Below are 20,608 nucleotides of genomic sequence, written 5' to 3' on the forward strand. Positions count from 1 at the left end.
AAGAAAAGAAAAGAAGAGAAAAGAAAAGAAAAGAAAAGAAAAGAAAAGAAAAGAAAAGAAAAAAAAGAAAAGAAAAGAAGAGAAAAGAAAAACAAGACAAGACAAAGAATCCTTGAAGTCTGCTGTTTAAGGCTGCTATAAAGGAGATAAAAAATCTATTCATGAGTAATGAGGAGTGTTTAGGTGAGGGGAGACTGACTGCAAAGTTAAAATGACGTAGAAATAGATAAGGTACTAAAAGCATAAATGGAGGTAAACAGACGAGAGAAATATGCTTTGGGTGCTGGGAGAACTGGTTTGTGATTAGAACTTCAAACGCTACCCTTCAGTTCGACTTGTGTTTGTTTTCATAGGTCACTACCGCTCTCTGAATTAAACTCCTCCAAGCAAAATGCCCCCACCTCGCCCCGGGGGGGAGAGTTGCCTCGGCAACATCATGTAAACTCAAGAGCCTCGTGTAGCAGGAGATGCCAGCAGGATTTGCCTGCAGAGGAGTGAGTACTATGGGCTCCGCAGTCAGAAAAACATGCCGAAAATAAAACCAAACCATGTGTAATTACTGCTTGAATTCCTTGCTGTCCAGCAAAGGAAGACAGCTGTGAGCTAAAAATGATCCGTAACTTCTCTTTGGGTTGCTGGGCCTCTTCCACACTTTGCTACTGAAGCACCAGGTAAGATGATGTTTAGTCCTTTTTATAGAACCTTTTCATTCATTATTTTGGAGGGGCGTTTGTGTATCCAAAAAAAAATTGCAAAGCTTGGAGAAGTTCACCACCTAATATGACTCTTAACTAGTATAATAGGATAGATATTTTAATGGATTATCTGGTGTTTAGCCTAAAATGAGAAATCAAAAGTGCTGCCTTCTATAGCTACTTTGGCACAGTTCATTGGATGACCTTGGTCATCAGCTAGAGGTCATTCAATTTTCCTTGATCTATTTCCTCTTCTGCAAACTAAGAATGACAGTACTGTCTGATGTCTGGCTGGTAGATAGTTATAAAATAACACACATTCCTCAGGTAAAATGTTATATAAAATTGTTATAAAAATTAATTTAATCGAGGGTAAATACATGAGTCTTTTGGGAAGGCTGCTGCATGCTTCCAAGTAATTATATTTTTTGCTAATAGAATCAGAATTTTTTGCTAATAGAATCTTTTCCTGACTAGCAGTATTGAGTGGCAAAATGCTACTGAATCCAACAAAAGCCACATAGACCCTTCATTTCCACTGACCTCTGTAGTGATTTTGAAATAGAACAGTTCTTTATGGACAGACAGCTACATTGATCGTTATTTTCCATCTGTTCCATACTTTTTACCATGGATAATACTTTGGTATTAGGTGTTTTTTCCCCATACATTGGTAACACTACTGAGAGCCCTGACCTCAACTGTGAAGGAAAAAAATAGGTATTTATAAATAAATTAAGAATAGGAATTTATGAGGGAACTCAAAAAAAAACAAAATCAAACAAACATTGGCAGAGGTAGTACCTAAGATTGCTGTTAGGAATAACTTGTAATAAAACCTGTAATAAATGTTGAAAATGTTATCTACTACTAGGTGTGGAAGATGTATAGAACAAAGTATTTTATTCAGTTGAATGGTGTAGGGACAAGCAATGAAGTAAAAATACACTTGAGGAAAAGAGCAGGGAGAAAATAAAATGTTGTAAAGAAATTACCAACATAAGAGCAACTAGGTGCCCTATTTTTCATAATTCTACCTATCTATGGATTTAATAAACATAAACATAATTTTCTAAAAAAATACCTTTCTTTTAGCCTGCCATACAAACTAAGTTCTAAACCAGCTTAATTTGGTAGCATGTACGTGGTGGTTATGCAGTATTTTTGCGTGAGGGGAGAATGTATTGCAGCAAATTAAACTGAAGATGCAAATGCAAGAAAATGGGAATATTTTTGTGAAACATAATTGTTGTAAAAGAACATAACACGTATTTCTTACACGTTTAAATAGGAGAACCCACTGCCACATTATATCAGTTATATCAGTACAACAGAACATTTCATGTAAACCAGAAAGGAGTAAGTTAGACCCCATTTAATAATACTAGCAGGATCGTATATGTATACGATATAAATTGCCATATTATATGTTTCTTGATTAGCTAGTAGGAAAAAAATTCCTTATAGGCATATTATTACATAATTTTCCATTATGGACTTTATAATATTCCTCTCTAGCACCCAGAGTTACCCAATGTAAGAATTTGACACTGTTATTCATATATGTTTAAATATATATTCATATTCATTCATTAACATTCATACACATGTCTGACAATATCTTATTTATTTAATACAGATATTAACTGATATTCATTATTGTATTTTCTTTTATTAATTTCATTTCCCTGTCTTTAATTGCATTAGGTGTTCTTGTCACTTGAGAAACAGGAGGTTACTATGTTTTTTGAAAAGAGCCCCAAATCCATCAAAACTATTAATTTGGATTAATTTTATTTTAAGAAGTAGCTGTCTAGAATTTCAAATCTTCAAATCCTTTGACTTCACCCTTTCATGTTTCTTCTTTAAGAGTCAGCAATTTTTGATTGTTCTGTGTTGTTTATGCTACTAGCATCTCATGGTGTTGTTAATCTTTGAGTTTAATCCTAGAAAAGATGCTCACAGAAAGGTTACATGCTCACACTCATGGTTAAGATACTGTTTCTGACAATGCAATAGCTTTAAGTGAGAAACAAAAGTTTACTACTACTAAGTTAATAGGCTAACTCTTTCTTGGCTATTGAGTCTTGGTTATATCAAATTTAATCACAAGCCTGGTACAAGTCACAGAAATTCAATGGCAACAAAAAAAGCGGTGCTAGTTATTTATTATAACGTGTACAATTTTTAAACACCTAAAAATTTACCTTTGTAAATATTCAGAGATAATACATTGCCATTTGTGTATTTATGAATTTGTAATAGGTCTGAGATAAAGAGTGAAATTTATACCTTATTGATGTCAATGAGATTTTTATTAATGTTTTTTCAGTCAAATCAGTCTGGACGCACTGGTTCTGTAGAGAAAAATGCTCAGCTAAGTTTTGAACATACGTTTAAAACTAGACTGTATTATGGGACAATTACTTCTCAAGATGCTTAAAAATTATTTACAAAGTAAGTTGTGTACTTCTCTGAAATTTATAGCAAGATTCCAGTTGAATTCCTCTTTCTTTGGAATAAGCTATCAAGGAGATTTGTTGAGGCTGCAGTGTACAGGCTATTCCACGCTCAGAAAGTTTGGGATGTTGAACTTCTTGCTGAGAGACAGTTTTGACCAAGTAGAGAAAGATATACGTTTAATTCAGATTTGGTTTATCAGTAATATGTTAAAAATGCAATTATCTCCCAAATGTGAAATGTTGACTTTCTGGTCCAACAGCAAGGATGATATCAGCAAAATAATACTGACAGTTTTCATGTCTTATTCAACATAGGATATGTTGAGTTTTGAGCAACAAAAACTGTCTGGACTGTTTGGTTCTGTGTATTCACAGGACAGGGCATTGGATGGTAAGTTAAATGATAACATTTTTAATAATTTCAAGTACTTCTAAAATGTTTTTGTCTTATGGCTCTGAAATAATTAAATATAAAGTACTGCGTTGTACATGTGAATTGGAAATCAATTAATGAAGCATTTTTTCAGGTTTCTGGACCCTAATATATCTAAGGACAGCATGTCTGACAACCAACAAAATAAGAGGAGAAGCAAAGAAGGTAGTCTAACCAAACCTTATATGTATAAAGTGTAACATGTGGCATCTGAAGAAGAAAAAGGACAATGTTAACTTCAAATCTGGCTACTTGTCAAAACCAAGCAACCACAAAAAAAATTGAAAACAAACTCAGAGTTATTGTCCGCCTTTGAAAAGCTCTGAGATTTGTTTTGGTTTTAATAGCTTCCTTATTTTTAAATGTTCTAGTTTTGTAGAGTTTCTGTCAATATTTTTCTTATATTTCTGTTCTACTGAAACAGGAGCTGTAATTGGAGGGATTTTTTAGATGTTCTTTGTTTTTATAGTACATTTAATTAATATACTTACCTAAATAACTGAAAATAATTTGGATTTATGCATTCACATTTCCAAAAATTATAACAGCAATTATATATAGGTATGTTAGTCAAATGAAACATGCTGGGTTTTTTCCTGATAGTTACTTCCTGTATTTCTTTATAATAATATTTTAATGTCAAAAATAATTGCATATGCATTGTGTTACAGCTCAGTGAATATTATTGCTTTTAGGCAAATACTGCTGTATTGTTGCAGGTTGTGGAAGTGGTGTTGCTTTTCAGAATTCAGATAAGATAATGACAGAAACGCATCAGCCATACAAAGCTCTAGAAAAAAACAGGTAAGTAGTATTAATATTTAATTTGCAGTTGGGTATGCAAAAATGGAGACAAAGCAGGTAGTAGTCTATGAGCAAGAAAAGATTTCCTTAGTGCCAGATGTTATACACAGCTGTATATGTTGTCTAGTGTTTCTGTGTTCCCGACATCAGTTATTGGCCATTGCTGGAGGCGGGATATTGCACTAGAAGAACAAATTATTTGGTACAATATGAAAAAACATATGGTATAAGGTTTTACATCAGCATTTGACCTATTAAAAACAGACAATTATCTTGCATGCAGCTTTAAGATTAATTTAGACTGTATTTCTGAACCTCTTGTCAGTCAAAGTATGTATCTTTTTCCATATTTGGATTTTTCATTCTTCAGAAACCAGGTGGCAGAAATCTGAGGTTTGCCCGCACAGCCTCTATTCTTTCAGGCAGGCTATAGCATATTTTATAAATAACAATGGCACATCTGGTCTTCAGAGCTGTTCTGACACGCTTTCCTGATGATTCATAAAAAATACATACTGGAAGCAGTCAGTTTTTGTCAAGAAGGGGAAGGTGGACAATATGCTTTTCCATTTCTATTGTTGCTTGGTTTACATTGTTTGTCATTCATTCTCATGTGTGGTCAATCTCTGGCACTGCAATCAGATGCTTCCAGGGAGAGCCACAACTTCCCGGATGGACAAAGAAAGAAACATACTTTGGCATTCTTGGATCTTACAAACTTCTTGTTCACATTGTTCTCCAGTCATATGATTATTTGAACTGAGTATGCCCCTTCCACTTATTTTCACACTGTATTTTGTTTTTTTTTTGTTTTTGCCTTTTAGCCAAATAGCACCAACATCCAAACTGTGGCCAGATCAAGAAGTAGCATGTTTTCCAAGTGAAAACCAGTTAGCACTACAGATGAGACGTCACACTTCTTTACCTTTCTTCCTGAAGAAAGAGAATGCAGGGCGTGGCTTTGACTTCAGCTTTCTGCTACAAGCCTCCTGCCCACAATCCAACATTTCAAAATCCTTTATGGATTTACATGATATTCAGATAATAAAAGCACAAATACAACAAAGTAAGTTCAATTTTCAAAGTCATAACTTTTAAATAAAGTTATATATTGCTTATCATAGTAGATGGAAAAGCCTTAGAAGTCTTTTTTCTTTAAACTTCAGGTTGTCTTTATGTCTGTATGTCTTCTTGGTGTAAAGTAGACTTCACTCATGTTGACCCTCTTCTTTAGTTGTGTGTGTGTGTGTATTTGCAGAATGAAGGAGATAAAGAGAATCAATGACAGATTTCACCGTTCCTGTTACTCTGTATAATGCAACTGAGCCCACAAAATGTAAAGTGTAATTCTCTGTAGCTGGAGTGAGGCCATGATGGCATCTCTTTCACTTTTTTCCTCATACTGGCAGTATGAATTGAAGCTAGTAAACATCTGGAATTGAGGAGAAATATTTCCTTAAATTATTAGAGTCAAAGTATTCTAAAATTATCATATTATATAGTTTTCTATAGAAAACGGAATCGTAAAAGTCAATATCACAAGTTTCAACTTACAACTTTTTTCTGCATAGCAGGTTTATAGCATAGTCCTGCAACACATCAGACAGATTCGTCGTACCTGGAACCCTAAAGTTTGAAATTAGTTTATAAATGAAAACTGTAGTCTGTTTAAGAATATCAAATTAACATTTCACTTGTTTTGATTTTTAAGGGTTGAATATAACAATTCTAAAAACCAGGAACAAGAGATCTGAGGTAAGATGGTATTATGGATAAAACTGAACACCGTTAAAAATATTATATGCTTTCAAAACCTTAAAAATAAAAATACAGAAGTGTGGGTAGTTTTCTCTGCTTAGTCTTCTTTTTCTTTGGATGAACATCAAATATTCTTACATATATTATATATATATATGTCAGCAAATCTTCAGATGTATATCAGCAATTTGTCAGTAAGGTGTTACATCAGGGATTTTGGGCAGTAAAGGGTTGGAAGTTCAAAAAGATATAAAACCTTTTAAAATAGAAATACGTAAGTTAATTTAAAGTATGTGCATCCTATATGTTAAACATTAGATGTCTAGCTTTTCCAAATTTAAAAAACCAAACCATTTTCTTGTATTGAGTGGTAATTTAAAATTGAAGCTGAATTAAAGAACAGCCTTGATGTTAGATGATTGCTGAAATTTATTAATGTTAGCAAATAAAAAATGAAGTCTTAGGATTAAACATATTTGACATGAAATTTTGTGGCAAGTATAAATAGGATTCCTGACAAAACTTTCATACTTACAAACTAGCAATTTTACATGTATCAGTGCGTCACACCACACGAGCCTTAGAAGTTACAGAAGATCTAATACACTGTATTTAGAAAAAAGATAATTTGGCCTTTACGAATATTAGTTAGTAGCCCTTTGTACAAAAGACTTGACTTATAGAATCAGCTGTATACTTTAGTGAAACCACTGCAGAATACAATAGTATTCACAGGAAAAAAGTAAAGAAAAATATAGAAGTAATAGCAAGAGTTCTGACAGAAGGTCATAGAAAGGGATATGAAAAAATATTTCAAATGGAGGGAAATGTTTAAGAAAAATAATTTAGCTGACCTCATTGTGATTTAATGCAACTTTATTTCATGTCTTAGGCTCTGATGATTTCCAAAGGCATATCATTTGGGATAAACTGAGCATTCATATTAACGCCACGCAGACTAGACACAGCCTTCAGAACTGTAAATTTCAAACCAGCACACATTGCCTTTCCTGGCACATTCAAACCTCAGTTTGCCCTTGGAATGCAAACAAAAATTTCCTGCAAATTGCAAACTGATGTTGAATACAGACATGCAAATGAGTACTCAGAGCATATGACTGTGTGATTATTTCTATTGCATTCATTTGCATAAAAATATACAGTATATTCAAGCTTATTTCTTCTCCATTTCCTATAAAATAGAGAAATATTATTTCCAGAAAATTATTCTCGCTGTTCATCTGAATAATCTCAACAAAGTACTCAAATTCTCAGATCTTTCAAAGACAGATGGTACCTTTCAACTAATGGGATGGGAAGAGAAGGAAGAAGGGAGAAATAATAAAATAAATCCCCCACCCAACAGGGTGCTGTGTTAGCTGCCATAGAAAAATGGCCTTTGGCAGCCACTTCCCGTAAAGTGAAGTGCAGACTGTGCTGTCTTCCAATGTACTTAAAACTCTGTGAGCTAAATCTGTAGCCCGTATATCATGCTTTATGGAATTTTATAAGACTACATTAAACATATGGAAGATCTATATATTTACATTTATAATAATGTCTTTTAAAACCTATAAATAATTTGTAAGAATTGTCTTCTCCATGGATAAAGTAGCACTCTGTTATAAACACCTAGCTTTTGCTTTTTAAAAATTGCTTACATGAGATCCACTTCCATTTGGAATATAATTATGGGTGTCAGCACACTTTGCAGGGTTACCTAAAAAGACTTTAAATACCAGCGTAAGAGTGGTGCTCTCCTTCAGGAGAGAAACTTTGGCACATGAAGGGACTGACCAGCCTCTGAATTCCTGTAGCAAACATGCTATATGGCACAAGACATAGTTATTAACTGACAAGATGATTTGTATACGCAGACGAAAGTTATTATTTTTAAATCGTGGAGAATGACTTGCCTTCTAGCAAAGGATCCCACTTTCTGTACTATGAAATACTTAGAAATAATTCTGCATGTGAGAAAATTCAGGTATTTTCTCGGGATTTTGATATTACACTTCATACTAGGTTAAATATGGGAATATATGAAAGAATAATACTTTTATGATTTTTTTCTTAGTATACTTAGTGATTAGATTTTACCTGTATCTGTTGTGTAGCACATTATTAATGGTTTTTATGGAAATTACAGTTTCATTTGCCACCAGTGACATTTCAGCCTGTAAGAACAATTCATCTTGCTCCTCTAGAGGATAATGTTGTCAATGAAAGCACCAACATCAGAAATATTTTGAATATTATGAACTCTATTCCCCAGCCTATAAAACCAGTTACTAAATTTTATCATTATCGGTTAGACAAGCTATTACAAAGTCACAGTGAAAAGTCATCAGACCTGATCGTGGCTACTATTTCTGATAAGTTTACTCCAGTGAAAGACCTGTACTACTTCAGCATGAGTAACTATCATAAGTACCCTAGCCACGAGAAAGAAGAAATTCAAAGCAATTTAAAATGGAGGGAAGCTGAGGTGGCTACTGATACTGAGAAGAATGACCGGATGAAGTACCAGTTTTCAGTGGCTTGTAAGAACATAGATCTTATGACCCAAGCCAGTTTCTGTGATGACAGTCATCCCAGTTTGAGCTCAGGTAATGCTCTGATAAACTGTGGAATATTTACAGCTCAGACAACATTTACAATGTCAAGCAATGGAGATGCCTCAAGAGCTGGCAATGAGGAGAGAAGAGCAAAGAATTGCTGTACAACTGGTCTAGAAGAAGGAAATGCTACAGAGGTGATACTGGATTATAGACCACATGAAGATGCTGAGAGTGCGAGTTTTGTGCTTGACAATCATGATTTAGAGTCTTCCTGTAAAAACGAAGTGATAGAGACCTACCATGCCTTAAAAGATAATTCTGTAGCTGTAGCAATTCCCGGAGTAGAAGTGCAAGATCCTTCTGGAAAACAGACAGAAAATAATGTTTGCCTCTCTGAATTTGAAATGGAAAGAGAAGTAACGTCAGAAGCAACTTCAAAAGATCAAAGTGAGCTTGTACCTGTTACTCATGTTGCATTCTCTGAACCAGAACCAGCTAGGGAACCACACACTGCTAAAGAACCTGCCACAAAAAAGAGTGTCCTTTGTAGCCTGCCTCCTCATGTTACTCAGAGCTTCAACATTCTTGCTCGCAAAGAAAACGACAAAAGTAAAATAAAGATGAACAGAAATAAATATTCATCAAAATCTAAAATGAGTAGCAAGATAAAGATAGCTGAAGACTTAACTGTTTCTGGTGAGATTTCCACAAGATGTAATGCCAAAAATCAGATTTTCCCATCTTTGGAACAGCCACATATGGAATCTGAGACTTCCCTGAAGCTTCAAAAAACCCAACCTCAAGCAGACAAAGACCATTTTGCTCAGAATTCTCATAAACTTAAGAAGCAAAATTTCTCCTGCAGTTGCAAAAAGTCAGTTGTCTTAAAGAAACCTGTTACTCCACTTTCTCCACCACATGCACGGTCTGCTTCAAATTTTGTAGATCTGAAATACAGCGACATGTTCAAGAAAATAAATTCAAATGACAAAGGCCCAGGTATTTATGAAATGTTTGGAACTCCTGTCTATTCCCACACGCGTGAGCTTGATCAACATGAGAACAGATTTTATAGAGATGTTTGTTCTGCTCCATCTGGGAGATGCACTGCAGGCACCTGCAGATCAGCCTGCAGCAGAGGGAGAGAGAGCAGCCGAGTAAGAAAGACTCAAAAGAGAACATATTCTAAGCCAAAGAAGGCCATAGCTGGCACTAAACAAAAGCAGAAAGGTTTAATTACAAAGGATGGAAGTACCAAGTTGAGTGACAGCAACACAGAGCAAGATAATGTAATAACTTCTGATTCGGATTTTCAAATAAACGCTTCGAGGAGCATGACATTGTTTCATGAAGGCACAGATCATCAGCTTACATTTTTAGAAGAGCTTTCACAATCAGCTAAGCCAAACAAAAATTTTTCAAATTCAAACTTACCAACTATTAAAGAAGCTTCTTTGGAGCACTCTTTAGACAGTCAAGATATATCCAACCATCAGAGAGGTGCTACCTGTAGCCAGAACCTTCTTCAGTTCAGTGATAAAGACCACAGAGAACGTGTTTCTCTGAGTAGCAGTCTACTAACAACAGACCAGAACGATTGTGTACCCCAGTGCAGGGTGGATATGGATGGCTGCCAGGGCCTGGAATCAGACCAGGCCTCCTTCAAGTCTGCTAATAAATGTGAAGCATTGCCCTGTCCAGATAGACTGGAGTGTCCATCCCCTACAAAAAAATTAAATCACAGCTGGGCATACACACCTCAAAACAGTGATCTGTCAAATGAATTGACTCAGCATTCAGTGATTGAGACAAAAAGTGTTACAAGCCCCAGTTTCCAGACAAGTCAAAACACTTTGTCCTGGGCAGATAATAAGGATGTGACTGATGACTTGCTTTGTTGTCTGGCCAAAGAATTGCTAATGCTTGAAGAAAGAGACATCAACTCTTCAGGAACAAAAAATACAGGTTCTAAAATGCAAAATACACATACTAAAGAAGAAGAAAATATCATGAATGGAGATGCAGCAATAGTAAATAGTGCTCTAGAGAAGGTAAAAGTAATTTCTTGTAACTTGCTAGCTCCTTTGAGTGATGCTTCAACACAAGTTTGGATAAAAGATAGGAAATACGTGCTCATTAATGATCAAGTCTTTTTTCCTTGGGCCACCTGCCCACTGATTCTTCCAGTGCTCAGTTGAGGATACCCATTTTAGAGGCTGCAAGTCAGGACATGAGCCAGGTGGTACTAAGGCATGACAGGAATAGCTATCAAGGCTTAGATGATGGGTCAAGACAAATTGAGAAATTGTAGTGAATAAGGAGAGGCTGTTTTAACTGAAGAGCATGTATAAAAAGGGGCTGGTCAAGGCAAAAGCTCTTGAGATCTGGACACCTAAGCAGTATGAAAAGACACTGCAAACTGTTCTCGTATATCCAAAAGGGCAATTTCCTTGAATCTCTCCTAGGTATGAACTACAAGCATTGGCTTATCAGGCAGACTCAAGGCTATTTAATTAATGTTTAATTAAAGCTTCAAGCTCAGAAGGCTTAGATTCTGGCCCCCAAATCAGTTAAAAACCTTTACCTACTAAGGTGCTTATCTACCAGTATTGCTTCTCCTTGGCCCTGTTAGCTTTTTGTCTATTTAAATTACAAGTTTATAAGGAAATTTCTTTCACTACAAGTTTATACATTTCCTTATGCTTCTGCAGACACAGGTGCCAATTATACCTCCATCCTCACTTCTCCTAGAGAAATCCGTGGCTAGATGGAGTAATTATTACCATCTTTCTGAAGCAGGCTCTTCTTCCTGTGAAGTCATGTCCAAATTGTTTCCATCAGACTTGGGTTACATATATTACCAAAGCAAGGTGATAGTCATATTCACCCTTCAGCTTAGCAAACTGTACCTATGTGACAAAAAAAAAGAAGTAGTAAGCAGATGTTGTCATGCTCTTTTCTTTTAAGTGTTCTTTCTGTCTGTCTGCCTCTCAGTGGAAAAAGGTGTCATGCTATAATCTTGTGATTATGTGCTATTTGATATATACTTGAAAATATTTACTTGGTATAGCAATTGTATCAATGAACTGGGCAATGAGTGTTTGTGTGTGTATATACATATATACATATAAAATCTGTAGAGAGGAGTCATGCCAGGTAAAAAGGTAAAAATTACTCCTTATAAAAGACGTAAGGATAATATGAAGCCTTTCTTTTTCTCCCTGCTTTCTCCCCACACTGGCCATCATCTTCAAGCAGAGCTACACTAAAGCCTTTTTGGCATCAAATAAAGAAAGTGAGCTGCTAAACTTTGAGGAATCTGCTAAATTACCAGGAAGCAGTTTAACTAACACAGATCCTATCATGTGGACAAGAGGTGAAGTCCTTGGAAAGGGAGCCTATGGCACGGTAAGTTAATGTCTGATTATGTTGAGAGATGCACTAGTCATCTCTGAGCTACATCTTACCTTATAGCTGGTTGTTGTCCTATTCAACAAATAAATAGTTTGGATTATACAATGAGACGTGAAACATGACAAATACAAAGACACGATTTATAATAAGTAAATGCTCAGTTTTATTTCATGTTTCACTTTAATTGTAGGTATACTGCGGTCTGACAAGCCAGGGACAATTAATAGCTGTAAAACAGGTTGTTTTGGATACGTCGGATCAACTCACTACAGAAAAGGAATATCAGAAGTTTCATGAGGAAGTTGATCTTTTGAAGACATTGAAGCACGTCAATATTGTAACTTATTTAGGAACTTGTCTGGAAGACAACATTTTAAGCATTTTCATGGAGTTTGTTCCTGGTGGCTCAATTTCTAGTATTATTAACCGTTTTGGTCCATTGCCAGAAATTGTCCTTTGTAAGTACACAAAACAAATTCTACAAGGGGTTGCGTATTTACATGACAATTGTGTGGTCCACAGAGACATCAAAGGCAATAACGTTATGCTCATGCCAAACGGTATAGTAAAGCTAATCGACTTTGGCTGTGCCCGGCGTTTGGCCTGGGTAAGCCTCAGTGGCACACAGAGCGAGATGCTCAAGTCTGTGCATGGGACTCCCTACTGGATGGCACCAGAAGTTATAAATGAATCTGGATATGGAAGGAAATCAGACATCTGGAGCGTTGGCTGCACCGTGTTTGAAATGGCAACGGGGAAACCGCCACTGGCTTCCATGGATAGGATAGCAGCCATGTTCTACATTGGGGCCCACAGGGGACTGATGCCTTCCCTACCCGATCGATTCTCTGGCACTGCCGTGGATTTTGTGCGTGCATGCTTAACCAGGTATGTAGATTTTTACCTGAAAAATGAAAGGAAAAATGCAGATGGTTTGTATTGTAGAGATTGTTGATGGGAGCTTAGGTTACCTCTTCTATGGTACATATGACTGTTTTGTAAATGCACGGGCTTTTCAACATTTCAGGAAAACCTTTACATAATAGGATACATAAAAGAGCTTTACACTCTCTAATGGTATAAAAAAACCCTCACACAGGCTATTTTTGTAGGCCTTATACTCATTTACTTTCCCTGTAGTTTTCAGGCATAGACATGGCACCAGTGAGTTTTAGACAAAATGCTTGATACTTGTCTTTGATGTGCCTTGCTGTTCCCATATCACATGGGCTGAGTCTGGGCTCTCTCAGGCAAGTTGTTTTGAGGACAATATTCTAAATGAAAGAGCTTTCACTCAATTCTTATCTTCTACAGTAGAAAAATCCATTATCACTGCCAGTCCAGAAAATACATGCTTATTTGGAACATAAAGTCTTCTATATAAAAAAACCCAAAACACTAGCATTCACCCATTATAAGAATTGTTTTTGTGGTGTTTGTTTTGTTTTAAATATGGGCTTTGTCCTGCATGTTTAAATGGACTATCAGTTTCAAGAGCTAAGTTCCTGATTACAGGTAGTCTTTATAAAATTAATAGCAGCCTTTTATATATCTCTATGAGCACTAGAGAGACGCAAGTTATTTAGTGGGTATGGCAGTGGTCTTGGAGGCAGGAAACCTGATTTCTGATCCCTGGGTTAGACTTGTTATGGCATGGTTACGGTTCCTGTGGTCCATATAACAATAACCAAAAAAACTCTAGACTGTATATAACAACATCATACATACTTTGATTCAGAGAGAACAGTGTTTAAAAGGTAGAAGGAATTGTTAGGTAGAAGAAAACATACAGGTATAATGCATTTACCTTTACAAATAAAGTAAAGACTTTTTCAAAAGTCAGGATGGACCTGTGGCAGCAAAGTTTTAAATGTATAATCTCACCATGTCCTAAATATAAATGCCTCCCTCATCCCATCTTCCCCATTAGTTTATTATTTAAGAAATCAGTACTCCTTCCCCTTTTTTTTTTCTCCAAATTGAGGGCTCAAAAAGCCCAAAGCCCTTGGCTTTATAAGGCAATATTGTAATTCCCGTACTGTAATTCCATTTGGGCTCCTTAACATGCATGATATTGATTGGAGATGACAGAACAGACTGATCGACACAGGATCAAACAAAAAATTGTCACTCTCCTTAAATACATTTTTGGTGCACCTGAGCAGCCACATTACAAGAATTATTCAAAGTTTTGCAAGGAATTGAGAGGAACAAAGAATGATTTCTGTAATAATAAAATATTTCCATTTTATAATTCATAAATTCCAACAGTCTCTTCCCATAAATCTTGCCTCCCATTCTACCAGCTTTATCAAAAAACCCTAAAAATGAGTAATAACTGGAGAAACGAGGAAAAAAAAAAAGCTAAGTTTGCATTTAGGTTTTATGAAAAATTACATCGCAGGCGTGTATATTCATTTTATGTACTGATTTTTCACACCCTTGATGCAGAGATCAACGTGAACGCCCTTCTGCTCTGCAGTTGCTGGACCATCCCTTTGTGAAAGGAAGACAGTGATTTTTTCAAAACTCTTGCCAAATGAGTATACATTTTCCACATAAAAATTTCCACTTGTGAAAAAAGCTCAGAAGGAACTGGACTTGAAAGTGACAGCACTCTAGAGAGCAGTTGTGTACAAGGAGTCTATTATTAGACAGCAGTATGATTAAAGCAACATTTTTTGCAATGTTTGTGCTCGTTGGAGTGGGCATTCCTTCACTGGGACCACAGGGCCATGTTTTGTTGTATTTGGAGAGACTTTAAGAGAAAAAAACCCACACGTCACCAACACCGGTATGTGACGGGCAAGGTAAGTTGTAATGTATTTGTCTGTAAAAAGCTATAGGATGTATGCTTTTGGCAGAAAGCGTTGCAGATCTGAAAGCTCCCTGAAAGCTCTGCGGGAAGCTGTGCTTGAACTCATAGATGTGTCGTTAAATGTGCCTGTGATGACCCCAGAGGAACCCCAAACCATGTAACTGTATGGGCATAAATCATTTTATGTAGCTAGATGGCCCTTTCATGCTGTAGAGATAATGACAGGCGATACCCAGGTGTACACATGTGCATCTTTTTTTAAGCTTACATCAAGATCATTTCCTAGTCTGGCTAGAATTATGAATCTAAACTTCATGACTGTCTTTTTGCAACCAAGTAGTGCGTTTCATGGACAGGTCACAGAATGATTGAGGTTGGAAGGGGCCTCTGGGGATGCTCTAGTCCAACCCCACCACTCCAAGCAGAGTTGCCTGAAGCAGGTTGCTCAGGCCCCTGTCCCCTTGGCTTTGAGTATCACCAAGGATGGAGGCTCCACCGCCTCTCTGGGCAACGTGTTTCAGTCTTCAGCCACTTGTAGTGAAGATGTTTTTAGGTTTGAACAGGCTGCCTTGTGTCTCAAGTTGTGCCCGTTGCCTTTTGTCCTGTCACTGGTGACACTGGAGAGTCTGGCTGAACCTACTCTCGCATCATGGAGAGGCACATTTTCCATGTTTAGAGTGATGTGTTGCAATTCTCCCCCTGCTGTTTGCTGACAGCCAGCAGCAAAAGCTTAAGAGCGTTACCTTTCCCTGGTTTGCAAAGGCTGTAAAATGCTGTTTGGATCACTGGCCACTCTTCCTGCTCTTTTTTCCAATCATCTCCTTAATCTGAAACAGAACAGCAAATTTGATCCTGAAATCCGAACTGTTTTGAGAATCACTTGAGTGAGCACTATGTAATTAGATGACATGTAACAGTTTCCATCTGAACTGCAAAAATAATTTCTACAGTCAGTGTAGCGAGCTAAAAATTAAATTTGAGGAACATTATTATGTATTAATAAACAAAAAAATAATCAGGTATTAGTATTTAGGTTGTCCTCTTTCTGATAAGGTTCTTCCTCAGTATTTTTCAAATTTAAAGCTTTAGGGGAATGAGAGGCTGTAGAAGCCAAAAAATTGGTTTCACTGCACCAGAATGCGGTGAACCCGACGCTTTTGTGAGCACCCGGGCTGCAGGAAGAGCTGCAGCAAAACTCAGCCCCGCAGCTGGTAAGGGTTGAGCTCTCGACAGTCCAGCCCCTGACTTCAGTGCCAGCGGTAGCATAAAAATGAGCGTTTTTTTACAAAAAGGAAAGAAGGGATTTCCAAGTGTTATACAAAATCAGCTTTCCCCAGAGCACTAAACATTTTAGTTACTTAAATAGCTTTTCAAACGTCTTTGTTTTATTCTGGTAGCCTGATTTTCAGAGAGTTGGTTTAAACTTTGTAAAAGCAAAGAGAAATCAGTACTTGTAGCAAACCCCTTTATTAATAGTTTCTGTAGGTATAATGTCACATAACAATGACAGAACATTATGCCAGTATAAGAGAAATCCTAACATCACAGTAATCTTCAAAGTTCAATCAGTTAACAGTCCCATTTTGAGGAATACTCTTGGTCCTCATGCCAAAAATCCGTGGCAACACCACGGTAAAGAATCTTCACGTTAAAGTACCGTGCAGAATAGGGGTAGGAGCCCTGGCATACGAACCAAGTGGGATGTACGTAATTCCATGATGTACGCCAGTTCTTCTCAGATTAAGGTAGTGTCTCCACCAGCTGCAAAGTAAATATGAGGTTTTATTTAGCATGAAATGAAACTCGGGTGAGTGTCAGGAGCAGGGGAAGAATGGGAATGCTCTAGGATATACAGGGAATTCAAAAATGTCAGAATTACAAAACCCCCTCCTTATGCACATGTCGTAGAAGTAAAATTAACACCTTATTACTTATAAGTAAAATTAACATCTTTTACTAAAATCCAAGTTCTCCAATCATAAGGTTATTAGTTATTTGCAATTTAAATGTTATGTTTAATCCAGCTGATTACACTAAACTCGGTCTCCAACTTAAAGGTTTTGTAAAACTTTGACCTGAGTTTGTAATCAAAATGTAGAAGCACGTTTTTTGCTTCTGTTTAACCAGCCTTGGAGAATGAGGTGGTTGTTTAAGGCCAGCGCTTGCCACGAAGGTATTTCATCGTAATGAGATAATGAGGCTGGAGAACTGGGGGGGATGCCATTGCATCCCAACCCAGCTAAACCCGGTACAGTGGTTTAGGGTGCCTGGGGTCACTCGGCTGAGTACAGGCAAGCAGAACTGTCTATAATCAATATTTTTTTACTTGATGAGATCATAGATTTTTCACATCAAAACCCAGGTAATTCACATACCTGTAATAAGGTATCTAATGTAGTAAGGGGAAAGGGTGAAAAACCTTAAAAACCTTCTTCAAAACTTTTATTTTCAGTGAAAAGTGACTCAGTGAGGGTCACATTTAAATATTTGTAGTATTTAAGCAGGGCAGGCCTTACTATTTTAAAAAGGTCACCGTCTCCATTTCTAACACCAGCGAGGACCCCGTTACCAAGTCCGCAGCCTGCCCAGGACTAGGTAGGACCACTTGGCTGGGATACCAACCTTCCTCAGGATTTGGAGCTCAAATTTGAGAACTTGAAAAATACGCTCTTCCTTTTATCATTCTGGAGGATACCGAGTGTTTCTTTTACGCGACAATATCTAAAGCTCTGAGCTATTGCTGAGGTCTCAGGAAAAGGCAGGGTTCTTAGGGATGCCAACCCAGCCGTTTTACACTGGTCTTCAAACCACAAGCAGCAATACGAGGTCAACAACTTGCACCTCAAAATACACACATCAGCCTTTCTTCTCAAGGAAGCGGACACCGAGGTCAGAAAACCCAGTGTCTTTTGACATTATCTGGGTTCAAAATTAGTGCTTTTTCACAAAGCTCAGCAGGAACTGATGCCATTTTCTACACCCCTCCTCTCAAAACTCTGGTTCTTGCACGTAAGTGACTAAGAACCTGAGTTCTCCTCAGGAAGGGCGCACAGCAGAGCACCTTCTCTCCCCAATTTCCCCCGGGGACCCACACCATCAGACAGCTTCAGAAAATGAATTCTTCTTCTGGTGTTATCAAACACCATCTCTGAACTATGGCAAGAAAACGTTGTTGTAAATGCAGGCACATAGAGGAATCAAACTCGAGTAACTGAAACTTCTAAGGTTAAAAATTTGATTTGGGTTTGCTGTGTCCACCTTAGGAGAGAGCAGAGAAACAGTCATTCCCAGGACCAATGTGAGAGAACATTCCTGGCATTAATTATATATATACATATATATTTTTAAAGGTGTAAGGGACTCAAGCATTTCAGGGAAAGGAGGAATTAATTAGCCCGTTCAGCTTGGCGTAACTTTCAAGTCTTTTAAACAGTTATTTTTCAAACCAGTTATGGGAATGAGCATTTACGTCCCAATTAAAGAAAGCAAACGAAGTGTTTGCTCAGTGCCCTTCACTGCAAAACAAGGATTGGGAACCTTTCCCCCTGAGATCTTACAAAGCTCAGCCTTGGTATGTTCTTCTCAGCCACTCCCTCAGCCCTTCCCCCTGCTACAAAAAAATAAAATAAAAAGAAACTCAAGCATGGCCGGCCACTCCACAATAAAATGACGGCCTCTCGCCCCCAGGGCAGAGTGAGGGAGCAGCTTAAGATGGCATAACGTTTCTAGAATTTGCTTTTCAGGTATCAAAATACCTGATCAGCAGAACGTAAAGGAAGGAAAGGAGACAAATTAGACTTCAGGCTCTCACCAATTCCATGATTTGATCCATTTGACAACAAACAGCAATGTTTTGCCAATTGATGAAAAGGCATCTTCTTTGTGTTTAAAAACGAAGCTGGAAAATTAAACATAATCAAATGGGATCATTTCTGCACACCAGAGGTGAGGTAGGGAATTTTATTGAAAATACTTTTTTTTTTTTTACAAGTTCTTAGAAATAAAGTTTTTTTTCTAATCTCACACAAACGGCTGTACCTCAAAAACTGAACTACGCTAATACGAAACATTGATATTTACAGTTAGCCAAAAAGAATATACAGACCTGCCGTTTTACACAAAGAGGGCAGAGCGGGCTCACAGTGAGATACGTTACTTCACCCCCACCATTAGGAACAGATTTAAGATTCACCATGGGAAAGGATCTCACTAGTCTACAAACCTCAGAGCTCACAAAAAGGGAAGATTTTTTTTTTTTTTTAATAGTGGTGTAGCAAGGTCTCCACTACAGCCTCATTTTACAAATGACATAATGCGCGTACTCAAATCGATACCAAACCCGCCCGGAACCAAAGCGACCTCAGCCTTTTATTGCATTTCTTCAGTCAGTCACTTGCGAGGCTGGCGCCCATCCCGTTAAGCTTCGTTCCTTGGGAGCGGCCTCAGCCGGGCTGCAGTTGGCACCGGAGGCTGATTCGCAGCGGGTTTCACTCAGGGAGAAGCGGTGGCACCTTGTGGCGCGTCCCCTCCCTCCCTGTCGGCCCCTACCATCACCACACGGAATCTACTTTCAGACACAAAGACACAAACAGTTTCACGTATTTACAATTACATTGAAAACCAAAACCCGATGAGTTTTACGGACATCCTTTACAGAGAAGCCAAAAAAAAAAAAAATTAAAATATCATCACCGTTTGGATCTCAATGCAGCATAGCAACATTTTGTCCACCGTATTTCACAATTTTCCAGAATCAAAATAGGAAATATTTCATTTGAAACAGCACCTTAGGATGAAGACCTATGCTCTTTCCCAATTGACATCAGACAGGCACGAGTTGCCACCCAGACATTTTAACTCCAAAGTTCTGACAGCGATTGCTATATTTACAGTACGATATATTGCTTCTCCAGAGTGGCTGCGTAAGATGCATTTCATGGCATGACTGCTTAAATCGGCTCGAAAAGAAAGTACTGTAGTGCTTCCGAGAAAAAATGAATAGAGTTTACTGCTATTTCCTCTGTCTGCCCACGCTAGAGATTTCGGACAGTGTACACCGCAGATCACATTTGTTAAAAATCAGACCCAAGAGCAGCGCGGAGATGGAAAGGAAACAGACTATAAAAGGATAGAAAATATTTCACAATGCAGAAATATGTAACAAGCTACATTCCCAGTGTAGAAAACCAACCAAGGCGGCAGGGATAAGACATTGGAGTTTGTACACGGGCCAAGGTTTAAGCTTAGATTCAGCAGAAAACGCCATCAGGTTTCCATTTAAATATTCCTGAAGTGTAAAAAAAGTATCCATCGTTCAAATAAAACTTATTCAAGTAATTACAAGCGTTTGCATTACTGGAAACAGAGTATTACATAGTAATTGATACACCTGTAGTTACACACACAGCAACTACCGAGCGGGTAGATATCCAGGAGTTTGATCCTTTGAAGCACGGGGGAGTAACGGAACTGAAAAGGGCCAAGCTTCAGATTGAAGGTCTGAGACTTCCAGAAGTCGAGGAGCACTACGGGAACGAGGTGGCTTAGCAAGAGTTGACTTCACGTCACCTTCACTTCCAACTTAAAAGAAGTCACGGAAAACTGGCTGTTGCTACCATGCACTGATTGAGGTACTTCAGAGCTTATCCATCGTTTCAAACAAC

At 37.6% G+C, this 20,608-nt stretch overlaps 1 protein-coding gene across 1 annotated transcript; it reads left to right on the forward strand.

Annotated features, from left to right (window-relative positions):
• Positions 1-3,667: 3,667 nt before the first annotated feature.
• On the forward strand, positions 3,668-14,645 carry MAP3K19 (mitogen-activated protein kinase kinase kinase 19). Its single transcript, XM_074145618.1, has 8 exons — positions 3,668-3,755; positions 4,310-4,394; positions 5,219-5,460; positions 6,106-6,149; positions 8,302-10,764; positions 11,969-12,121; positions 12,318-13,015; positions 14,579-14,645. The coding sequence occupies exons 1-8, from the start codon at positions 3,668-3,670 to the stop codon at positions 14,643-14,645; spliced, it is 3,840 nt and encodes a 1,279-aa protein (XP_074001719.1).
• Positions 14,646-20,608: the final 5,963 nt, after the last annotated feature.

This window comes from Numenius arquata, chromosome 3 (genome assembly GCF_964106895.1).
Source record: "Numenius arquata chromosome 3, bNumArq3.hap1.1, whole genome shotgun sequence".
NCBI lineage: Eukaryota > Metazoa > Chordata > Aves > Charadriiformes > Scolopacidae > Numenius > Numenius arquata.